The 22,075-nt window shown below is 39.2% G+C and overlaps 1 protein-coding gene across 3 annotated transcripts in view; it reads left to right on the top strand.

Annotated features, from left to right (window-relative positions):
- The window catches only part of GALNT18 (polypeptide N-acetylgalactosaminyltransferase 18), a 208,950-nt gene that overhangs the window by 153,856 nt on the left and 33,019 nt on the right, over positions 1-22,075 (top strand). For all 3 annotated transcript variants that reach the window (XM_053980981.1, XM_053980979.1, XM_053980980.1), the window contains 2 exons: positions 2,374-2,511; positions 7,908-8,003. In XM_053980981.1, the coding sequence (XP_053836956.1) occupies positions 2,374-2,511; positions 7,908-8,003 (234 nt within the window). The remainder of the gene's footprint in view (positions 1-2,373; positions 2,512-7,907; positions 8,004-22,075) is intronic.

The raw sequence follows: 22,075 nt of genomic DNA, 5'->3' as shown, positions 1-22,075 counted from the left end.
ATCATTGACACTTGGATAAATAGATTCAGAAAAGCACTTGAAACCCAGAGGAAAGATTCTTCAAGTCCCAGAATCAGGAACTGTGTTTTCCACGTGTTCTGCCTGTGCTTCTGGTTTTGTTTGTTGGGTTTTTTTCCCATCATATTCTCAGCCTTGGGGAACACATTCTCTTATTGGTGGTGATAAAGCCAGTGTGCTACATGTGAGCTATTTTTCTTCTCCAGCTGCATGAAAGGATGTTATTACTGAGGCCCTTAATGCTCTTTCTTATACAGTGAACTGTGAGGGAACAGGCACTGGTGCCTTCAGGGTTGCATAAGAAAGGATTTGGGAGGCAGTGGACCCATTTAGCACTTGATCCCGGGAAGCCTTGTTAATGCCTGAAGTGGAATGCTTGTGTGCTGGCACCCTCCTTTTCCTTCACACAAGTGTCAGATACACAGGCAAGTGCAGCTGGAGTGGTGCATGAGTGGGATTTGTTCACAAGACCCATTGATTGTCTTTCAGCACACTACATACGGCCTCTTTAGTCATTTGCTGCAAAATTCAGAAAAAAAATTGCCACCTAAGGAGTAGCTCCACATAAGGTTTTACAGATGATGTAGGGCTTGAGAAGGGGAGTCACCATTTTTAAAAGTGTTACGTCTAATCTGTGAATGCCAGATCACTGTTTCCTACTTTTTAGCATACTTTGTCAATGTGGAAGTCAATTTTACTTTAGTTAGAAAATGCTTCCATAATAAAATATACTTGTTCCAGATTAGCATTAATTCAGTGCTTTGGGATGCAGTGGTTGTTTCAGCAGCTCAGAAATATAGATACTTACACAGATTCCTTTTTTTTGTGTGTGTAACTAAGAAAATTCAGTGCTTTCAGTGTTTTTTTTTAATCTTGTCAAAATCTTTGGGGTGTTCATGGCCCAATAAAGGCTGTTGTTTAAGGAGATAGATTATAAGATTTCCCTATGAAAATGTATTTATCCTGTGTTTTACTCTGAGGCAGAAGTCATTGAGCACAGCATAGAGCAAAATGTCTCATTTTACTTCATGTCAAGAGCAGCCAAATTTGCACTTAGATCCATCTCTAAAAAATTCTGCTGTGTGATTTTGATGTGATGAATTATTGATTTTTTTATACAGGGCCATTATGAAAGTCATGCTTTGTGATCTGATCTTATGAAAAGTAGAAACTAGGTTAGCCAGAAATGTAAAGGAGAATAAAAATTACAGTAGAGAATATTCAGCAATTGCTTTTAACAAAAATAACAACTTCTCTTTTTACATTACAAAAGAATGTTAATAAGTGTTATTTCAGAGAGGTGAGCAGAGCTTCTGCTCTTTGCAGTCAAGCAGTAATCCAGACTTCAGAAATGGCCAGAAAGTGTCATACACTATTGATTAGGCCACAGTGGGACACCAGCAATGCCCATGTTTCTAGGGCAACTTGCTACTTCCTGCCAATTCCTTTTGGATTTGGAAAGTGCCAGAAAATTAGAGATTTTCATTCATTGGAAACTGGATCTGAACCCACTGAAGTCAACAGGAGTAGTCCCATATGAGACAGAGTGAAAATTTAACAGGGTAGAAATCCATTTGGATTTAGGTGAAATGTGCTGCTTTGAGCTTGCTAGCATAAGTAAAATATGCTGTTTAGTCTGGTAACTTTGCAGCACTAGTAAAACTGCCCCAGCTGAGGAGAAAGAATGTGAATTTCCAAGCTGAAGAGATAAGAAAGACTCCTCAGACCTTGAAATAAACAGGGCAGAGTGACCCAGGAGTTCTTTCTTCTGTACTTTCTGACAAAAAACTGGGTACAAGTGTAACTAGCTGTAAGTGTAACGCAAAATCAGCAAAATGAATATGCCTGAGCCTATTGTGAAAATCTATGTCTATTTAAATTAGTAAGGGGTAATAAATAAGGATCATGAGTCCTCAGGGTCAGCCTGTCATTTGGAGGGCAACAATTCCCCACATGCGTCCAGCACTGTAATAAACATACTGTCCCTACAAATCTTTATCGGAATTGTGGGGTTTTGATTTTTCGTTAACATTTCACATACACCAAAGCAGACTATGAAAGAGACCCTGCCATGGTGAACTGTATCATATTTACCTGGGGCACTTCTGGGGTATGTGTGGGTAGCAGACTCACTTCACAACCCAAACGTGTTTATTGGCTTAGGTCAAAACGATGTTTGGCTCTTGGGGATGGTGCTATGCAGGGCCAGGAGTTGGGCTCGATGATCCTGATGGGTCCTTGCCAACTCAGTTTATTCCGTGATTCTGCAATGAGGGAGATTCTGGGTGTGTAGTTTACACAGAAGTATATCACTGATGTCTCTATGACTTTTTCTGCCCTTTGTTTCATGTGCAGGACTCCGGAATTGATATTGGTGATATTTCAGAGAGGAAGGCCCTAAGGAAAAAGCTCCAGTGCAAGACCTTTAGGTGGTATCTTGTCAGCGTGTATCCAGAAATGAGAATGTACTCAGATACCGTCGCCTATGGGGTGGTAAGGATCTTGTTTACATTTCCCATTATACAAACATGGGGGGAAAAGGTGTAATAGTGGAAGTAATTAATGAAGACAATGCCTGGCTCAAAGTAAAAGAATCAGATCAATTTAAAGTCACTAGTTAAATAATATGATTAGTTGACAGAGACAGCTCTCTGCTGTCATTTTTGCTGAGATGTCCTGAACATTATCTTGCTCCGTGATTTTTTTGTTGTTTATTTGTTTGCTTCATGGCTTGCATTCCACACAGAAATACTCAAGGTGTGATTTTGCAGACACATTGGAGCTGGCAGGTTTGTGGCAGCAGGGAATTCGCAAAATAGACTCAGTATTTCAACTGCAACCTTCTTAAGATTGTAGCCAGATCTTAATTTAGAATCATGAAGTCATTTAGGATAGAAAGACCTTTAATGCCATCAAATCCAACTGTTAAAGGCTGATGCTTTCCCTTATTAGACTTTTAGCCATTTAAGGGAAATCCTGATCCACCCTAGAACAGGTATCACAATCAAAGACTAACATTCCAAGTTAACCAAATCTCACATAGCTATCCCATGTATAAAGCACCACTAGAGAGGTTTGAGAATTATGTTGCATCCAACAGAAAGTGCAGCTAAATCCATGCATTTTGGGCTCATCATTACTTGTGGGACAGTAGTGCCCTTGTTTGTGTTGCAATCATGCTTGAGTTGCATTGTGCTAATTAAGGCAGAAGCAATTCTTGCCCCTTGGAAACTGGCAGGGCCCCAAACAGGGAGGGCAGGTGTGCATGGCATGGAAGATGAACAGAGGAAATTAAAACAGGCCCATAATAAGGTAGTAGACCTAGGATGTTCTTTTTACATTCTCTTCCACTGTCATTTTCACAAAAAAAAAAAAAAAAATTCCTTTGAATTAATTTTCTTCTTTTTGTAAGACAATCCTAATCAAAAATGTGAGAGCAGATCATACAAGTGAAAGGATTGTCTTCAGAAAACTGAGCTGTTAAGTTGGCCAGTGTGGCTCTGGAAGAGCCCTGAGGGTGCCATAGAGCAGCTGCTGTGTTTGGCAAATGAAGGGATGGTACATCTTGTGAAGTTCCATGGCTGTGATAATATGTTAAAATAACCATGCTGGCTTTTCATACAATCATACAGGAAAAGCACTTCCAGCAAAGGTTTAGGTCATTGCTAAATGCATGACTTAACAGTTACCTCCCAAATTAGTTCAGAACAATGCCAAAATCACACCTGTGTGCAAGGAGCCTCTACTACACACCATGGAATTGCCCTCAGTGATGCTGTGATCCAATCAAGTGTGGAGTTTCCTGAGGAGAAGGAGGCTTAGCAGCTAACTAATGCATGGTTCTGCTTGTAGGTGGCTTTGGACAAAAAAAGTCTTTTCAGGTAGAAGTGATACAATATAAGTAAAGGAAGGGCTGTGGAAGAGCTAAAGTACTCATCTTAGGATCAACTCCACATTGTGCAAGTCAAAAGGAAAATCAGCAACAATGATTTTATACTCTGCTGAGAGATTTTTGTCAACCAGAAAGAGTAAGAAGAGTTTTTTACAGAAATACTGAACACAGTGGTCAGCCTGGAGAAGAGAAGGTTTCAGGGAGATCTTAGAGCAATCTTCCAGTACCTAAAGATGGTTAAAGGGAGCTGGAGAGGGACTTTTCACAAGGATGTGTAGTGATAGAACAAGAGGGAATGGCATTAAACTGAACAAAGGCAGGGTTAAATTAGATATTTGGATGAAATTCTTTACCCTAAGGCTGGTGAGGCACTGAAAGAGGTTGCCCAGGAGATCATGGACTCTTTGTCCCTGGAGGTGTTCAAGACCAGGGTGGATGGGTCTTTGAGTAACCTGGTCTAGTGGAAGGTGTCCTAGCCCATGGCAGGAGGGTTGGAATGAGATAATCTTTAATATGTCTTCTAACCTGTCTTGGTTTACAAGACAGTCCCCCAGGGCTGAGCTCCAGCAGTGCTGGTAAATTCTCCTCTCAGTAAGCGACAGCCTGGCCGTCCTCCTCTGATGGGAGTGAGCGAGAGAGCAGCTGCCCCCTGAATTGTGGTGAAAAATTAAGACTCTACAATTCTAATAGAGATTTGTAGGGAGCGGTATGTTTTTATTTATAGCGCTGGGCGCACGCGCGGATTTCTCTTCAAAGGGCATGTGCGCCCCTGAGAACTCCTGATCCTCTTTTATTACCCCTTACTAACTTACATATTCATAGAATTTCACAACAGGTTCATGCATATTCATTCTGCTGATTTCGCGTTACATTTACAGCTAGTTACACTTGTACTCAGTTTTTGTCAGAAAGTACAGAGAGAACTCCTGGGTCACTCTGCGCTGTCTGTTTCAAGGTCTGAGGAGTCTTTCTGATCTCTTCAGCTTGGAAATTTGCATTCTTTCTCCTCAGCTGGGGCAGTTTTGCTAGTGCTGCAGTTACCAAACAGCATATTTTACTTATGTTAGCAAGCTCAAAGAAAATGGATTTTCTACCCCGTTAAATTTTTACTCTGTTTCATCGAAAACCCATCTTTTTTTACCTACCCCTATTCTCGTGGTATTTCTGCCCCACCCCCCCAACAGAGAAACTCCCAAAAACCAAAGGAGTTCCTCTCAAGCACCCAGTCATCAGAGCTTCTTAGCAGCACAATGGGAAGAAATTCCACAGGTCATAATGAAAGAACAGAAAAAACCCAACCCCCAACATAACCCAAGCCATTGTATGATCCTATGATTTAGGTACTGCCCAATAATGCACATGATTATCATCAGCTGAGAGAGATGTGAGGAGCAGGCCCTGTTTGTACCATCACAAAGGAAGTAGTGGACAACTATGACAACAGATAAGGCATGTTTTGTGAAATACACAGCTCATTGTTTTATGAAATACTGTTGTATGACACAAGATTAAGCGCCCCTGTCCTTCTAGTAAAAGAATCATTTGGATGTCTGGTCTTCTTTTGTGTCTGCTTTGCTGTTTGCTTTCATATCTTATAGCAGAGAAAGGTGTGATATTTCAAAGCAAGTCAGCTGCTTCCATTCATCAACTGGCTTCATTTTTTTTTTTTTTTAGAAAAGAGATGCTGCTACTATAGCACTATCATCAATTAAAAAAAATCCTGAGTAATTGAAAAAGCTGTCAGAGTGGGGGTAAAGGTTAGGATATAGGCAACCCACATATTTATTTCCTGAATCCTACATTTCCTCATGTTCTGTGAGAGCTAGGGAAATAGTTGCAGCATTCAGGTCTAGCTTATGCTGTAGAACATAGCTAGGGTTGGGATTGGTGGCAGAGTAAATATTTGGGAAGCAAACTAAATTGTGCAGTACCCTCCTATTTAGAAGAAAGCAATGTCACTGGGCCAAAAGCTGTTGTATTCAGTGTAACAATAATTACTTCTGAGTTTTAGCACAGGGATTGTCTGTTATGTTTTGGATTGTTTTTAAGACTAAGTCTTGGTAGGCTAAAATTGCATTACTCAGGTTAATTGTTGGTTGCCACAAAGCCACTAGATTTTGTAAAGTGATTGTTCCTGAGAATCTGGACCTCAGATTTTGAAACAGCATTATTAGTTAACAGGTCCATGGCTGTTTTGTTTCTGGTTTTTTGCTTCCTTTGTTATGGGGATTGTTGTGGAAAAGTTTATAACATTTGCACTAGGACAAGCGTTAGGATTGGCATTTAGGGAAGAGGTTTTGAAAACACAGAGGTAGTGTTATAGATGGGTAATGTGATGGTTGGCTCTCGCAATTAAGGGATAAATATTATGTGTATGTTAAGAGGAGTTCTACTGATGTATAGTTATGTTATTGTGATATGTTCTCCCCATAGTCCTCTTTCCTCTCCTCCTTGTGTTGTTGTCACTGGATGGCCTTGGTAGTCAGGGCACTTGGGAGGAGGGCAGGCTAAGTACCAGGAGGCGCGGCCTGGCAACACCTGACCTCCAGACAAATTGCAAGGAAGCAGTCTCCACCAATGGACAGTGAAGAAGAATTGACTGCCAGACTTTGGGAGGGGCTAGGGTTACATGATGGAACACCAGAGGTATAAAAGATGGAGCAGCCACTTTGTGGGTGATCACGTGGTGGTTTAGTTCCACGCTCCCAGTGCTGCTCTTTCTCCTTATTCAGTCATTTGTTGTATTTTTTAAGGTTTAATAAACCCTTGAAATTTTAAAGTGAGAGGTTGTTTCTCTACAGGTAGTGATAGACCCAGCCATGAATTAATAAGGCTGATATTTATCATTGGTTTGGATAGAGAGGGATGCTTAGACATCTGCTTGTGATTAGAGTCATGGCTATGGTTACATTATGAATAAGAAATAGAAGGCTTTGAGAGAGAAGATTTTATGTAATTCTCAAGGCTTTAATTCTTGAGAGTAATGCCAGTATTGATACCTAATGCATATTTTCTCTCTAATGCTGGGACACGTCCTGTCCATTACTGGATTTAGAGTTAGGTTTAGAGTTGGAAGTCTTGTAGAGATGGGTTGATGGTTTTGATTTTATTCACTGCCTGGCTTCAGCCTCTGGCTTGTCCACTCCTCCTATGTGCAGGTCTAGGCTTCCTTTCTAAAGATATAATTCGGTTTCCTCAAAAGAGGCCCCTGTGCACAGCTGACAGAGCTGCCCAGTTAATCACAGGTGGTTGCAAACCACATCCCCACTCCATCAGGCAATTATCTCCTGTTCTCTGAGCCAATCTATACAGCACTGAACACCTTTATCCACATCCATGGGTATGCAGTCCACATCTTTGTCCTCACACTCTGAAGAGACCTCCAAGCTATCTGTGCTCATTAATTTAGCACTTCAGTTTTAGAAAACTCTGTCTCAGCATAGCCCAGGTTTTTCACAGGGCTTTGTTCTGACCAGGACCAAGTACTTTGCAGTCTGTTCATTGTTGTGCGTGGGTTAGCACAGAATAATCAGGGGAGCTGGTGCATAACAATTGCCCTGAAGTCTCCAGATGTCAGCTGAAAGCAGTTTTTTGAATTATTTCTGGAAATCAGAAGACTCTCATGAGTGATTCTTAAAAGCTGTTTAATACCTCATCTATCTTGCTCAGCAGGATGCATTCAGGTTCTGTATAGAGTGTGTACCAGAGACTAAATATTTTTAAAACATGTATCAATAAATTATTGCTATCTCTGAAGGCTTTTTGAAATATACCCTGCATGAAACTCTGTGCAACATTATTGAAATCAGTGGTGCTAGATTATCTGCAAGGAAGAATTTAGTCCAGACGCTTTCTCTTCACTGCAACATATTTTTAATTTTGCATATTTCCTTCCTCAACTACATACTATTTACTTTCTCAAAGAAAAGAAAGTAATCACACCATCTTTTTCTCATGTAAAACTTGCTTGATTTATTTTTCTTTCTGTTTATTTTAGCTGCAGAATTCCCTGAAAAGTGATTTATGCCTTGATCAAGGGCCAGACACAGAGAATATCCCAATCATGTATATCTGCCACGGGATGACACCACAGGTTAGTTTGTCTAATGATCTCTGATTTTGCTGCTGCTGTTAGCAGATTGTGTGGGAGGAACCATCTTGTACCTGTCATTGTTTTCCTGCAACAATCCCTTGGTAAGATGTTTAGTAGCTGTTTTATAGAGAGACAGCATTATTTCTGCTGTAAATTGAGAAGCAGTGGTATAATAATGCTTTGATAAGGAAGTTGATTTATAAATTTTGAAAGAATTTAAGGAATATGAGAGTCAGCACTGACCCAGATTTGCTGATAAAAGCTTTCATTCCTGATCCTTAACTGTGCATGTCATATTAATGAAGCTATGCATTTTAAAACATTCTGCATACATGCATAGGTATACTCATATATATATATGTGTATATTATCTGAAGCTATGTGGTTTTTTACTTTATATATTAAATGTGTCATTTCCACAAATGTGAAATGCACAGCCACCTTCTTCACACCATACAGCTGTGTCAAATTCCAAACCCTGTTCTTGTGAAAACCCCTCCTATAAATCTCCTTTTTATCTTTCTCTGCTGTTGTCCTGTTACAGCAATATGTGCCAAAGACTCAAATTATGAAAACCTTTCCATTTTCCTACATAACAGCTGGAATTACTAACTTGGCAGACAAGAGGGTTAAGACCTGTGTCTCCCCAGCTAAGTACATGGGCTTATGTGAAAGGGTTTTGAGGCAAATCTTGACAGGAAAAATAACGTTGCATGGCCTCGAACATGCTTGTCAAAGACAGATGTGCAGATGACTTAATCTTAAATGTAACATATGCAAAAACAATGTAAAGGAAATGGATATATTTGTGGGAGTGACCAGAGAAACTGAAAAAACCCTCCAGTTTGAATGATTTTTCTACTTGACTATGTTTTATATTTACTTTCTTGAAAGGACCCCATAACACTCCACCCTATGGAGTTATGGAATGTGGTTCTACCCAGGAGTTGTCAGTTACCTGATTTGACTATACAGCAAATGAATCCTCACAGTATCTCAGAAATAAACACAGAGCAGCAGGGTGGTCTTGTCCCCTGTGCCTGGACCTCATAGTGAACTGGAAACATTAATTTGGTGAGCTGCAGATACGATTCTCTACTTTCCTGCCAAGTTGCACATGCTGCAGCTCTGTTCTGCACTGGCTTCCTTTGCTGAGAACCTGTAATATTGATCACTAGTGGCATCATGCTTGAGTAAATTATGGATGATGAAGCCAGAAATATCTGAAAATCAGACTCACTTACTGCATGGGCTGTGCCTTATGTGTCACAGAATGATGTGGGGCACTGTTTGCTGCACTGTTGGCCTGCAGAAGCTTTTCAAGATAGTCCTCAGTGTCTGCAAAGGAACTGTGCAATTCACCCCTGAGCCAGAGCCATTATTCCTCATCCCCTGGCACCATAGCTTGGTGGCACCTCATCTATGAGAACAACACACTGCAGGCATGCCTGTAAATTCCAGTTAGAAACTTTAATTATAGTTGAGAGACAAACAACAATAACCAAAGTCACTTCAATTAGTGCGGCTCAGTATGCACCTTTGAGTGTCAGCTCAAGTTCTGTACAAATGAGATAGCAGCAAACAAATGGCAGAGGAGAAAGAGACAAGGGAAACTTCTAGACAAGACTCTGCTCCTTCATAATTAAAATGTTGTGTCTCCTCCCCATTACTATGTATTTCATTTTGTAACATTTCATTTTGTAACTTGTAACTGATGTTAAAAACAACATCCAAACGGGCCCATATTTGGGTAAGATCCCAGTAATGACTGAGAACTTTTTCAAAACAGAATTAGACTTTTTCTATGTTAGGGGTTATGGTATTAAGAGGGAAAGAACTAAGATCACTCAGCGTACCTCTACGAGATTTCCACTGCAATGTTGCATCTCTTGCTTAAGCAGAGCTGCAGCCCAGACGTGTACTTTTTCTGTTGCATGTTGGAAATATTTGCATAAATATTCCTTTTAATCTTAGTGATCTTGCCAATAGCCACAAAAGATACAGGTAAGATGTTAATTTTATTCTAGTAGTGGGGAAATGTTGTATAAAGGGGGCTGTCTTTCCCACCTGGCAGTCCTTACAAAAACAGATTAGTGCCCTGATTCAGGACTTCCTGGTTGAGTGTTTGGGTGATGCTTGGATGCAAAATTTTTCTGTTGTAGCTATTCCATTTACAGTTTTATTGCTGCCACCACTTAGCACACTTGCATCTAGATGTGCAATAATATATCTGACTGCCAGGAGCCACTCCCTCATATGCAGTTAAGTTGCTATTATTAGTTACTTTTACAGCCCCTCTTCTGAATTGGATGATAACTATCTTTTTTTCCTCCACTAACTGCTTTCAGATGTTTTTGAATTCTCATCTTTTTGCAGAAGTGGCTTAGATAAGGTGTTTGACATCAAGGAATTGTTTTACAATCATAGGTACAGCTACTGTTTCCTTTTAATATGCTTTATATAGGAAAGAAATCATCAAAGTCAGTAAAAAGGGAACTGCATACCTGATATTAAAATTCCATGCTCCTTTTTTTTTTAAGACATTATCAAAAACATAATGTGTAGCTTCATAATTAGAAGCAGTAGAAAATTGCAAGGAAATATCCTAAAATATTGCAATGAAATGATCAGCAGTATATTTTCCTGTGGTGTTTCTGATTCATTTAAAATAGAATCAGGATTAGTGATGGTAAGACTTCTGTGATTCAGATTTCCAAACCTTTCCACAGTCCACTCTGTGTCTACTGTAAGTAACATTGGCATACTTACAGTTCATTCCTGCAAGTATCTTGGAGTGGAGGAAATAAACTGTGTTTATTTCATGTTTCCATTCTGCAGATAAACTGATGCAAATCTTATGTGTGGTTAAATACTAAGATGGAATAGAAAATCAAAATATAATCTGTCCATTTCTGTAGTCCTCTGATACTACTAATGTGAAAGAATTCCTCACAATAGGGTGTTTAGCTTGGCCTGAAAAGACAGAAGGCACTTGAAAAACTACAATCCATGATTAGGTGTGTTTCCTACCCTCCCTTCATCTTCAGAGGGTGCCTTCCAGGGCAGCTGTATTTTGTCCTGGTCCCCAGGAGTCTGGACACTTCACGAATTATGGTGGCATTCGCTGAGTAGAGCACCCTGAATGTTTGACTAGTGGAAAAAGCAAAAAAGGTGATGATCCTGCAATGCACTCACATGAATTTAAGGGAAGAATTGCCATTCCTTTACCTTTGGTAAGAATGAATTCATTACAAAATGCTGCCCAGATAATTAGAGTTTCTGTTGAGAGGATCCTTGTCTAAGTGGTGGCATCTGAACAGCAATGGCTGTCTAAGTAGCTCATCCTCCCCTGATTCTGTTGCTGAAGAGTATTTCTCCCTAAGCATCACATCTTTCCATTCCTGCCTTTAGACAGTCTCTGCCACTGTCATTTCTGCTCCATCTGTACAGCTGCTCACAGAGTGTTGGCATAAGTCCCCAGCTCACCTGCAGGAACATCGCCATCACACCTGAGCATCTGCTGCTGCTCCTCCAGCCACCACAGTACCAGGCAGCTGTTAGATATGCAGCTGTTAGACCAAGGCCATCAGGTGATTTTGGTACCTCTGATGTGCTGCTGGCCACTGTTTGTAAGGGGCCTTTAGTGTCTGTGTTAGCCTGCCACATCAAGCCTTTCCTGCTGTGCAGCTGCTTAGCACAGCTGGACAAAACCCAGCTTCTGCAACTGTTGAAACAGCCAAAAAAGTAAATGCAACATGGTAACGTAGTTAACTGCAGGAGTTAAACCAGGCTCCTAATACACTGTTTAGTGATGGTAGAAATCCTGTTGCTTTAATCACATAAGATCAGCTCAGAGGCAAAACACAACAGCTCCCCATCAGAATGATGATAAAGAGAATCAGGAAAACTGGGAGATGAGGTGGCAGTGCGAGGAGATAAATGTGAAGGCAGAAGAACAGTTCTGGCAAAACAGTAACTAAAACATAAAGTTCATGTGAAGCTCTAGGGGTCTTGCTGTGGGGTTTTTTTATGTGGTTTATATAGAAGAGGATAAAGGTAGTGTTTTAATTCCTGAACTTGTTAAAGTAAAGCAAGAATTCGGTCCTACATTTAGGTCTTAGAAGATCTGTTTCCTGCTGTGCCCCTGTTCTGCATGGAAACGATGGTTGTTGTAAATGCATGCCCCAGGCCTGACTGCATTCCGTTCCTGGTTCTGGGATCTGCCTGAGCCTGGTTGGTTGTAGTTGTTTAAGACTGCTGTTTAGCCAGGTTTGTAATCTTGAAGGCAGGCTGATGACAGCATGTCACTTGCATTAAAACTACTCCTGAGTGAGAGTTTAAAAGATTCTTTTTATGAGAATGAAATACCATATTATTAGAGACTTTATTATATAATAAATAAGTAGCATCAATCAATGAAGTGATATTTTAAGTAGAGATTTACTTTGAAAATTGCTTGTGACTGAGGGGATAACGGGCAGTTCTGTTCCCTTGTTCAATAGCTTCTGGCTCATATAATTCTAAATTTATAAGCAGTTAAACCCCAAAGCTCATCCAGACATTTGAAAGTCCATAGAAACCAGTTAGATTTTGAGGAATTCAAGTTGAGGACCAGGGTCAGAAGACTAAATGGGGAGTTTCACTAGAAAAGAAACGCAGGTGAGAAGGGACACCCATTTATATAATTTCATATTCTTGCAAGAGATTGCAGAACTGACACCAGTGACTACAGCCCTGCCTGGTATGAATTATTGCATCTCCACTCAAGGCAGTGGAAGAGAGTCCTGCCAACACATAAAGCTGTGCCAGTTCACACTGTACAAGACTCTGACCTGAAAGCATAATGTATTCTAAGTACAGTGTCTGAAGTACTGGGAGTAGTTGCAAAAAACTCCCAGAAACTTCCAAACACTCTTTGTAGGGCTCATGAATGCTTCTTTTAAAGTATTTATAATACATATTTTTATAAAAGCTATGTTTTCTTCTATTTAATCTCTTAGCATGGTGGTTTTTCATACACAGATATTTTTCATACATTTCAGAAGATATCTTCTGTTATTTAGAAGTTTGTTAAGTGTTGTGTAAAACACATAAGCATTGCAAACTGAGACTCAGTGCAAGAAAACAGTTTAACAGATGCAACGGATGCGGACTGTCAGGGAATAAGGAAGAAAACAACAAAACCTGCAGATGGATCAATGCCCTTCAGAGTTGAAAAATCACTGCCGTGAAGATGAAGTGTCTACAATAAAAACATTTCAGGCAGCCTTTTATAGGCAGTACAAGGGAGCACAGCAGCTGTTTACCAGCTCTCAGTTACATGAAAACTTAGGGTTGGTGTTCATGTTTGTCTTAGAGGCAAATGTTAGAGACATTCAGCAGCTGTGTACAGGGCAGCCTGACCTGACAGCACCAGTTCTTTCTAACGTGTTAGGCTGAGCTGGGCCATCACCTCCTTGAGGATGAGCCTTTCATGTGTGCAGATACACAGAGGGCTGCACAGACCTGAGCTGTACAAAGCATCCAGTTCTATCCTGGTCCAGGTACTTTTTCAGTGAGCAGTCAGATCATGAACAGAGCAAGTCCTTGCTGTGGCAGTGTTAGGTTTGCAGTTGGACTGGATGATCTTAACTGTCTTTTCCAGCCTGAAGTAGAGAGTTTTTCGTTGCAGGTGAAGATCAATGGTGTTGAATTTTTAGCTTCTGAGTGTGGATCTGAGGGATTTGCACACTCCTCTCTTTGTCCAGCCAAAGTGAGTCTGTCATTATTCCCATGCAGAGAGGCAGCCTGGCTGGGCAGTCTGACTCCCAGGGTATGTGCTCCTCTTCCAGGGGCTGCATCTGACAGCACTGCCAGCTCATGTTGTCTTACAGATTGTCCTTTGCCTTTTTTATGAACTCTTGTGGAATGATCTAAGCACTGGGCCCAACTCAAACTTTTATGTACATGCTTGATTTCTGGGAGCAAGGATGCTTTTCCACAATAAATAGCCTTTTTTTTTCCTTTCCCCCCAGTCTAGATTGCCCAGTTTGGTAGATGCCCAAGCTATAGAAGATAATGTAGAGAGTCAGTGAAACTGCCTGGCAAGCATGGTTATCAGCATTATTAAATTTTTTTTTTTATTTTAAACATATTCTGTAAATTGTCATGGCAATTAATGTCTTATATAAGACATTCCTGCCGAGTAGTTTATTAAGTCTATTTATATTTCTGCTGATTTCTTTTAGTGCATAAATCCTGGTTTTGATCATAGTAAAGTTAATAGGAATTGTGACCTTGTTTGCAAGGGAAGCAAAATCTGGTGATAGTTTTTTGCAATCCTTTTCAAAGTCAAGTTTTCCTATGTATACCTGAGAAGATTAATTCAAAGCTGCAGCCTCTTTAGAATATGACAGGTACATCAGGGAGCTACAGAGATGTTTCAAAGGCTTCCAAAACCAACCAGTCCTTTTGGCCTAGCACAAGCAGTGCAACGCTTTCTTCTTGGGGATGTGTTGTGGATGAAGATATTTCACATTATATAATACTTTCTTTTTAAATTTTTTTTCCCCTTAAGCTTGATTCTGGCCAAATTCTCATCATTTCCTTCAGTAGAGTTTCAGAGGGAGAATCTGTTAATCTGATTTCTGGGTTTGGAGCAGTTTTATACTGAGCCATTTGCCATGAGTGATTTTTTTCTGTACTTGCTGTGGCAGCATTAACTTTGCAGTTGGACTCGATCTTAAAAGTCTTTTCCAACCTAAATAAGAGAGTTCTTCATTGCAGGTGAAGATCCGTGGTGTTGAATTTGTAGCTTATATGTGTGAATCTGATGGGTCTGAAGGATTTGCACATTCTATTTTGCAACTGAATAAGAGTCTTTATAATAATAGGACAGAGACCAACCTGCCTCTTCATTTTATGAAAGTATCAGACATAATGAATGTCATTCTCTGTTCAGAGGGTACAAGGCACTGGAATTCAAAAGAATCAGCAAGAGATCCTTCTTCAGGTTTCAGACCTGGGACAGGTCTTTTGTATGTTACACTTTGCTGATTGAAAACAAAAGCAGAGGGGGAAAGCTGTAGAACTGCATTATTCTGGATCAGAGGGAATATCTTTTACATCCCTCAATTTTGAAATAATAGAATGGATGTTTCTGCTTATTTATTTTTGTGTTCGAAACCATAGTGTGAAAACATTGAGTGTACCTGTGAGAATTGAGAGAACTGATCACTTGGAATTGAAACTCCAGCCATGGTGAAATTAAAGAGTTGAAAAATAATCTTTTTTTTTTTTCCTATGAGTAACATTGATTTTCTCATTTGGAAGCAGATAGAATTTTTGTAGTCTTGGAGAAATGGTTTTGTTTTGAAGAAATTTTATCTTTGTTTCAATAGAATAGTCTAGAATGAAAAGGAAGTTTAAAATGTCTTATATGCTTCTGAAATCTGTATTCTTCTCTAGTGTACAGGCTTACTGCTGAAGGTAAGCATGAATAATGAAAAAGGAAAATACCACTGTAAGGTGAAATTAGTGATCTGGCTAAAGCACTAATCTTGATGTTGAGGTTTCAGCACCTGTGCTGAAGTTAAAAAGCAAGAATTCAAAAAGTAGTTCAATTCTTTTAAGTGCTGTGAGGAAGAGTATTAAGAACTTGAATTACTGCAAAACTTAGAGCCTAGAAGGCTCTAAGAAAAAAAGAATGACCAAGTATTTTTCTGATTGAGAAATGACTGCTCATTTAAGCAGATAGATGCAGCAGGAGAGTCAAAGATAACTTGGCCAGTGCCACGGAAGACATGTGTTTGAAAAAGCAAATAAAACTCCCAACCACAAAATGTAACAGGAATGAGAGCAGTTGTCTGTAATACGCTGTATCTGTTCACTCATCCATTCTTTTAAATAAGAGGGAAATGCTCATCTTAGAGAATGGATAAGAGCTCTTTTATGATAGCAGAACTATTTAATATTTTACAGTAGGGGTACTGTTGCAATTTTCCATATATTGGAAGATGTGCTGAAAAGATAGAGGAGCATAAGTTAACCTTTAATGGGAGGAAAAATTGCAAATGCTGATCAGAAGCAATGTCAGAAGGGTACTCAGAAAATGCTATCAAAGACATTCAGTTCCTCAGCTTTTGCCTAGTAAAGCAGGATTTCCATAGAGATAATAGAAACTTCAACTGGCAAAAAATCTGATGTAATTTGCCTAGACTTGATAAACTCAGCTTTCATCACATTACTGCAGAAAAGAATAATGCATTGTGTCAGCAAAAAATAGTAGTGAGGGATTTTGTGGAGTGCTTAGAGCACCACCCTGAGACCACAGAGGATGCTCCTGTGGAGAGACAGTGGGGTTAATCAATTAATCAATTAACACATCTGTTCCCCTCTGTTGGACCACATGGCTTAGACTGGGGACTTTCTCACTGTGTGATGTCTTTGGGAGGGTTTTTATTTATTGCTTTTAAGAAAAACTGGTTAGTTGATGATGCTGTACTGTCACGAGCATCCTGGGAGAGGCTCTGCTCAGTCGCCTTGATCAGGGGAGATTTTTCCAACTGGGAAAAATGAGGGTCTGTCTCTCCAAGGAACCGTAATGGATCCTTTTTGTGTAGGGCCACCAGCCTCCACAACGTATGTGACAGAAGGTTCCTCACAGAATTTTGTTTTAATAATCTTTAAAGTATTTTCACTTTGTGTTTTGTGTGTCATGTTATCATTACCTTGCCTGTTTTTCTGTATTGCTTAGGAGTTGCGTTTGCCTTTCAGCCTTCGGGTTATTCTCTTCATCTTGAATTCTGTTGCCTTTCTGTATGACTATATCCATCTTTCTCATCTTTTCTGGATGTCTTGTCCACAGTTGATATGTCTGTTATTGATATGGAAGGAGAGGGGCATATATCTGCTGTCTTTATAGTTTGACCAGAAACAATTTATTCAGCATTTTGTTAAATAAGTGAGGCTGGTGCAGGAAGAAGGCAAATGGAATATAAACCTAATTGATTTCCAGGCTATATAATGTCCTCTTTTGATAGTTTTTTTTTAATTTTATGTTATTCAAATAATTATTATTGAGCTTCTCATGGTCACTGTAAGAGCTTTCTTCCCTAGTTTACATTTTTAAGGCAATTTGCCCAGAATATCTGTAATAAAAACAAACCCTTCATTGAAAATGTAATTGAAATAAACTGTTGAGTGCAACTGCAGTGCCTAAGAATTTAAAATTAGCAGAGCATTTCAAGCTCTCATGTACTTTTTTTAATTTAGAAAAGATTAGAGTCATTATCCTGAATATTACACAACAGTTTAGAACTGTTCTCATCTAGGAAATAAAAATGCACATACATTTCCAGGGGTTTTCTTTTTTTTTTTCCTTGTGCTATGCTATAATAAGTGATTTTTTTTTTTTTTTTTTTTTTTTGGTAAGGCTAGTTTTGGCCAAATTGATTTCAGCAGGCTAAAATATCAGAAATATTTGAAAATGTGGAGGTGAAATATTGCTGGGCTGCTAGATGATAAGCCTGACACTAGATTTTGGATTTGGATTCAGAGCTGTGGGTTGGTGCTGAAGGGCTTTGCAGCCCACACCCCCCCCAAAATACTCAGGGTATTGTGGTTTTGAGGCTGCTGCCCCTTTTTGCAGTGCTTGGTTGGTGTCCTGACCTTGGGGCCAAAAGCTGCCCCCTCTGAGCTCTCCCTCATCCACTTGGCAAATGAGCACTTCTTGTATGAGATTATGCAGTACAACCACAAAAGAAAGGAAGGGCTTTCCTTTGCTAATTTGGAAATGGTTTTATTTCACACTGTTGGAGAAACAGAGCAGCTGTTTTGGGTACCTGCAGTCTGGTCTCATAATCTAATACCATGGGAGCATTTCACGTTTTGTAAGTGCATTAATTTGAAATCAGAATTGGATATTATGTAGCTGTTACTAGAGTTATCCATATTTTAAAGATGTCTCTTCTCATTGCAAATTGGCAGTTCAATCAGCAGTTTTTAAAACCAATTGTCACTTGCAATCTAAATTCAGCATAAAACTAACAGTTATTGGAGCACATGTAGAGCACTTGGAGATGGATGATGTAGTAATTGTGGGATGGTTGTCAATTTAAACATTCTTTTGATTAATATTACACTGCCTCTTGTTACTTTATCAGACAGAGAAGTTCTGAAGGTCAGATTTTTGTTTCTCAAATTCTTAACAGTATGTTATTAACTATTAGAGAAGGTAGTTAATACAGTAAATGGAAAATTCACTTTATAGTTACTTTAGTTTTACTGATAATTTTATTATGTCAGTCCGTTAATTGAAGTCATCCACTGGCTCATTTAGAATTCATGGACCAAGTTCAGTTCCCATGAAAGCATATTCAACTCCCTCTGTAATTACGTGAGCCATATTACTTCCATAGTGTTCATTCAGATTCTGATCAGCAATTCAGCTTCAGCTTAGGTTCTCCCTGATACTGTTCTGCACTTGCAGAATGTGGTTATTTGCAGAAATGTTTATGGAGTGATTGTATCCACAGTGTGTTTCTGTGAATAGAGGATTTTTTTTTTTTTTGTCCTGCTGATTAACCATCATTTGTCCAATTGGGAAGCACAGAGAATGTCAGAAATTATTTGTTCACATAAAAAGTTGATTGAATATTTATGAGTAACTCTGAAAAAAGAAAACCTGCATTGATTTGGAAGCCAAGGAAAGAGCTATGTTTGTCAGATAATTTATTTGAAGTCAGCAATCAAACTAGCTCTTAGCAAGAGTTGAGTTCAGTCTAAACCTGAATATATTTACAAAGTGGATTTATTGTTCCCAAAGAAAATATAGGATACTAGAGATTTTAATCTAGGGTGGTTTCAAGAGCCAATGGCTAGAAATTAAAGCCAGCTGGATGCCTATTAGGAATAAGGTGCATATTCCTGTCAGAGCACGTCAGTGGCCATCACAGGAAGCAATTGTTGACATCATCAAAGCTGACACAACTCTGAAAACTATAATTTAATACAATATAATTTAATACAATACAAATCTTACTTAGAGGTAAGCACATGGAAATATGGAGTTCATGGCATATGGGGGAGCAGAGTGAAAAACTGGTGATCCTTTTTGGCTCATGAATCCACTGACATGTCAGCCAAGTGGCAATCACAGCTAGGACTTCTTGGAATTTCAGTTCAGTTGAGAGGGTTCAGAAATAACACTTAAGTGTTACAGTAGATGAATAATGGTGTGCCTTTAAAGAAATTGGGGTGGGGGGGTGTTTAATGCGTTTTTGTATAGCTTTAAAAATAGCTGTTGAATTTCTTGAATTAATTTTCTTTTTTTTTTTTTTTGTTTTGTTTTATTTCTCCTAAAGTGTGATTGCACAAATTATACAGCAATAGCTGTGTTATGCCAAGCCTGTCTGCTCAGCTGGCTGTCCATAAAGGCTCAAAGCAATCAAGTGGAAAAGCTGAGGAATGCATTTAAGTCATTCTGATGTTACTACAGAATTAACTTTGGGGTTTTTTTGGCAGGGAACTGCACTGATTGTGGACATTGGAGCTTTGTTATTCTTGTGTTAAAGATGTAGTGATTTGTTCAGCATGCATATTCCATTTCAGCAGTTATTTTTGGTGCTTTCAAGCTCTCAAATTAGCCTTAAAACTGTGAAGTCTGCATTGACTGACTCACAAATGGCAGTTTAGGAAGTTAAAAACAGCAACACAGATCATGAACTCACTAGTTTTAGTAAAAATAACATGAGATTTAAATAAAAATGTTTAAAAAGGATAAAACAGAGGTTACTGCATTAAACCTGGAATTTTTTAGATAATGCTGCTTTGCCTTTGGGATGGAGGTCTGTGACTAAAAGGGCAGGGACTGAACTCAGTATGGAAGAAGTAGATCATGGTAAATGAGAGCTGTAAGTTTCATGTTGGTTTGGGGGTTTTATTTGATCTTCTATTTTATATTAACACAGAACCAAATCCTTAAATTTTTTACTTGTTCTTAAATGTGTTTATGTGAGGAAATCTTCAATTGTTCAAATAGAAATTATCAAATACCATTGCATTAGAGGGATACAGTGTGCTAAAAAGGTTTCCTTTGTTAAATTGTGCCTGCATATGTTTTCATTATATGGGACATATTTTGGCTACCAGCTAACCTCAGGGTTGTGTGCTGTCAGCACTGCTGGATCAAATTATCAAATTATTATTAATCATAATTTAATTTATTTGTGTCCAATGCAGTCACAACACTAAGTCCCTTCACCTACTGCAATGATTTAAACATCAAGTTTAACCTCATTCTTGTTAGCAATTCTGAATTTTGGGGGGGGGGTTTAAGCATTTCTGGAGCAGGTTGTTGTTTTCCCCAAATGGCATTTTTAAATTCAATATGATAGTAACGGGAGTGAGTGTTTGCATAAAAATAGACTGAGACTCTTGGGACCTTCTTGAGCACTCGAGGCACATTTAAATATGAGCTGTCAAGTGAGCTGCCTGTCATTCTGCCAGATGTGTGACATGGCTAGCACTCTGAGATACCTGATTTCCCCACTTTCAGCAGGAGCCACACCTAATGATCATGGAGTAACTGTATGCTGCAGAGCACCCATTTCTGGCTTCCAAATATCTTCTAATATCCTATGTCACATGTTTTCAAGTAAGTTAAATCTGCCCTCTGCAGATTCAACTTGCTGCACATAAATTTGAAGGACTTCTGTAATTTGATCAGTATTCCCTGAGATTACACTGTAGTTAAGGTCACTAAGAAGAAACAACACCAGCTACAAATACTGTGTCAGGTTTGATGTTTACTTCAGCTTCTTTAGCACTGTTTAGACTTTTGAACATCAGTACTGATTAATTTTTTTGTTAATTAACACATTTACCTCTTAGGATTCTTCCTGTCCCTCCAACTTCCTTGCTCATCAGCATTTTTCAGTCTTGTTCTTATGGGAAGCTATTTCCCCCAGTCACAGAATATTTGAGGTGGGAAGGGACCTCTGGAGTTCATCTGGCCCAACCCCCCTGCTTAAGCAGGGTTAGCTAGAGCAGGGAAAATATCTCATTATATTTTATTTTCCTATTCTATCCATAATTGCAGATGAAGCCCAGTTCATCTTGGGCAAGAGAAGAGTCCTTTGTGAGGGAAAATAATTCCATCTCTTCCCAAATTTGCCACCTCCAAGACAAATACATTGTCTGCATAGGGGTGAAAAAAAGATTCCATGATCTCAGGTCCATTACTTCCCCAAAAGGCTAAAAATTCCCCAAGACTTGAGAAAGATATAAAAGAAACTCTTATATTTCTGACATCTCTTCTTTAAAGGAGTAAACCAAGCATTAAAGATATAAGGTAAGTATAACCAAATAGAGTAACCCATGAAATGTTTCATCTTCAGTAAGAAACAGTGGCAGCAGTGAATCAATAGAGTAAATAACAGTGGGGATGGAGTCCCCCAGCTGATCATGAAGGATAAACTCTGGGTGTTTTGGGATAACAGGACAGTGACTAAAGCTCTAATTTCAGTAAGGCTGGCCCAAGGATTTCAGTCAGTGCCTAATGAAATGCTTTCTGGGTAACAGCCATGAAATGGGTTTAATTAAATAATAATTAAATCAGACTTTAAATGCAAAGCAGCTGCAAACATGTCTGAGAAATACTCTGTGCAACAGGAGAGTAAATCTGGTGTGGTGCCCCATGTGCCATAGAGAATGTGGAGTTAGTTTTATTTAGAGAGTGCTCAGCACTGTACCAGGATCAGGTACATCAGTGTGATTCAGAATCTCAGATAAGGATGTAGCCTGTCACCTCAGCTTCCCATTCATCTCCCAGATTGTTCTGTGAGTGTTGAAGGAACAAAATTTTCTGGCACCTCCTTTTAGGGCTGATGAACTTTAGTTCATGAGGAAAGGGCTCTGTTGGCTTGAAGCATACAAAGAGATTTCATACTGAACGATCAAGACTGTGAGTAGTATGAATTTAACTGTTCCACTGTCTTCCAGTGAATCTGATAGGTACAAGTCACAGAGTGAGTTGTACTGGAGACTGACAAATTTCTGCCCCGAGATTCTGTTTAAGAGGCCAACAACAGTGG

This window comes from Vidua macroura, chromosome 6, assembly GCF_024509145.1.
Source record: "Vidua macroura isolate BioBank_ID:100142 chromosome 6, ASM2450914v1, whole genome shotgun sequence".
NCBI classification, from domain to species: domain Eukaryota; kingdom Metazoa; phylum Chordata; class Aves; order Passeriformes; family Viduidae; genus Vidua; species Vidua macroura.
The sequence above is the reverse complement of the archived record's forward strand: the minus strand, read 5'-3'. Positions and strand labels throughout refer to the sequence as shown.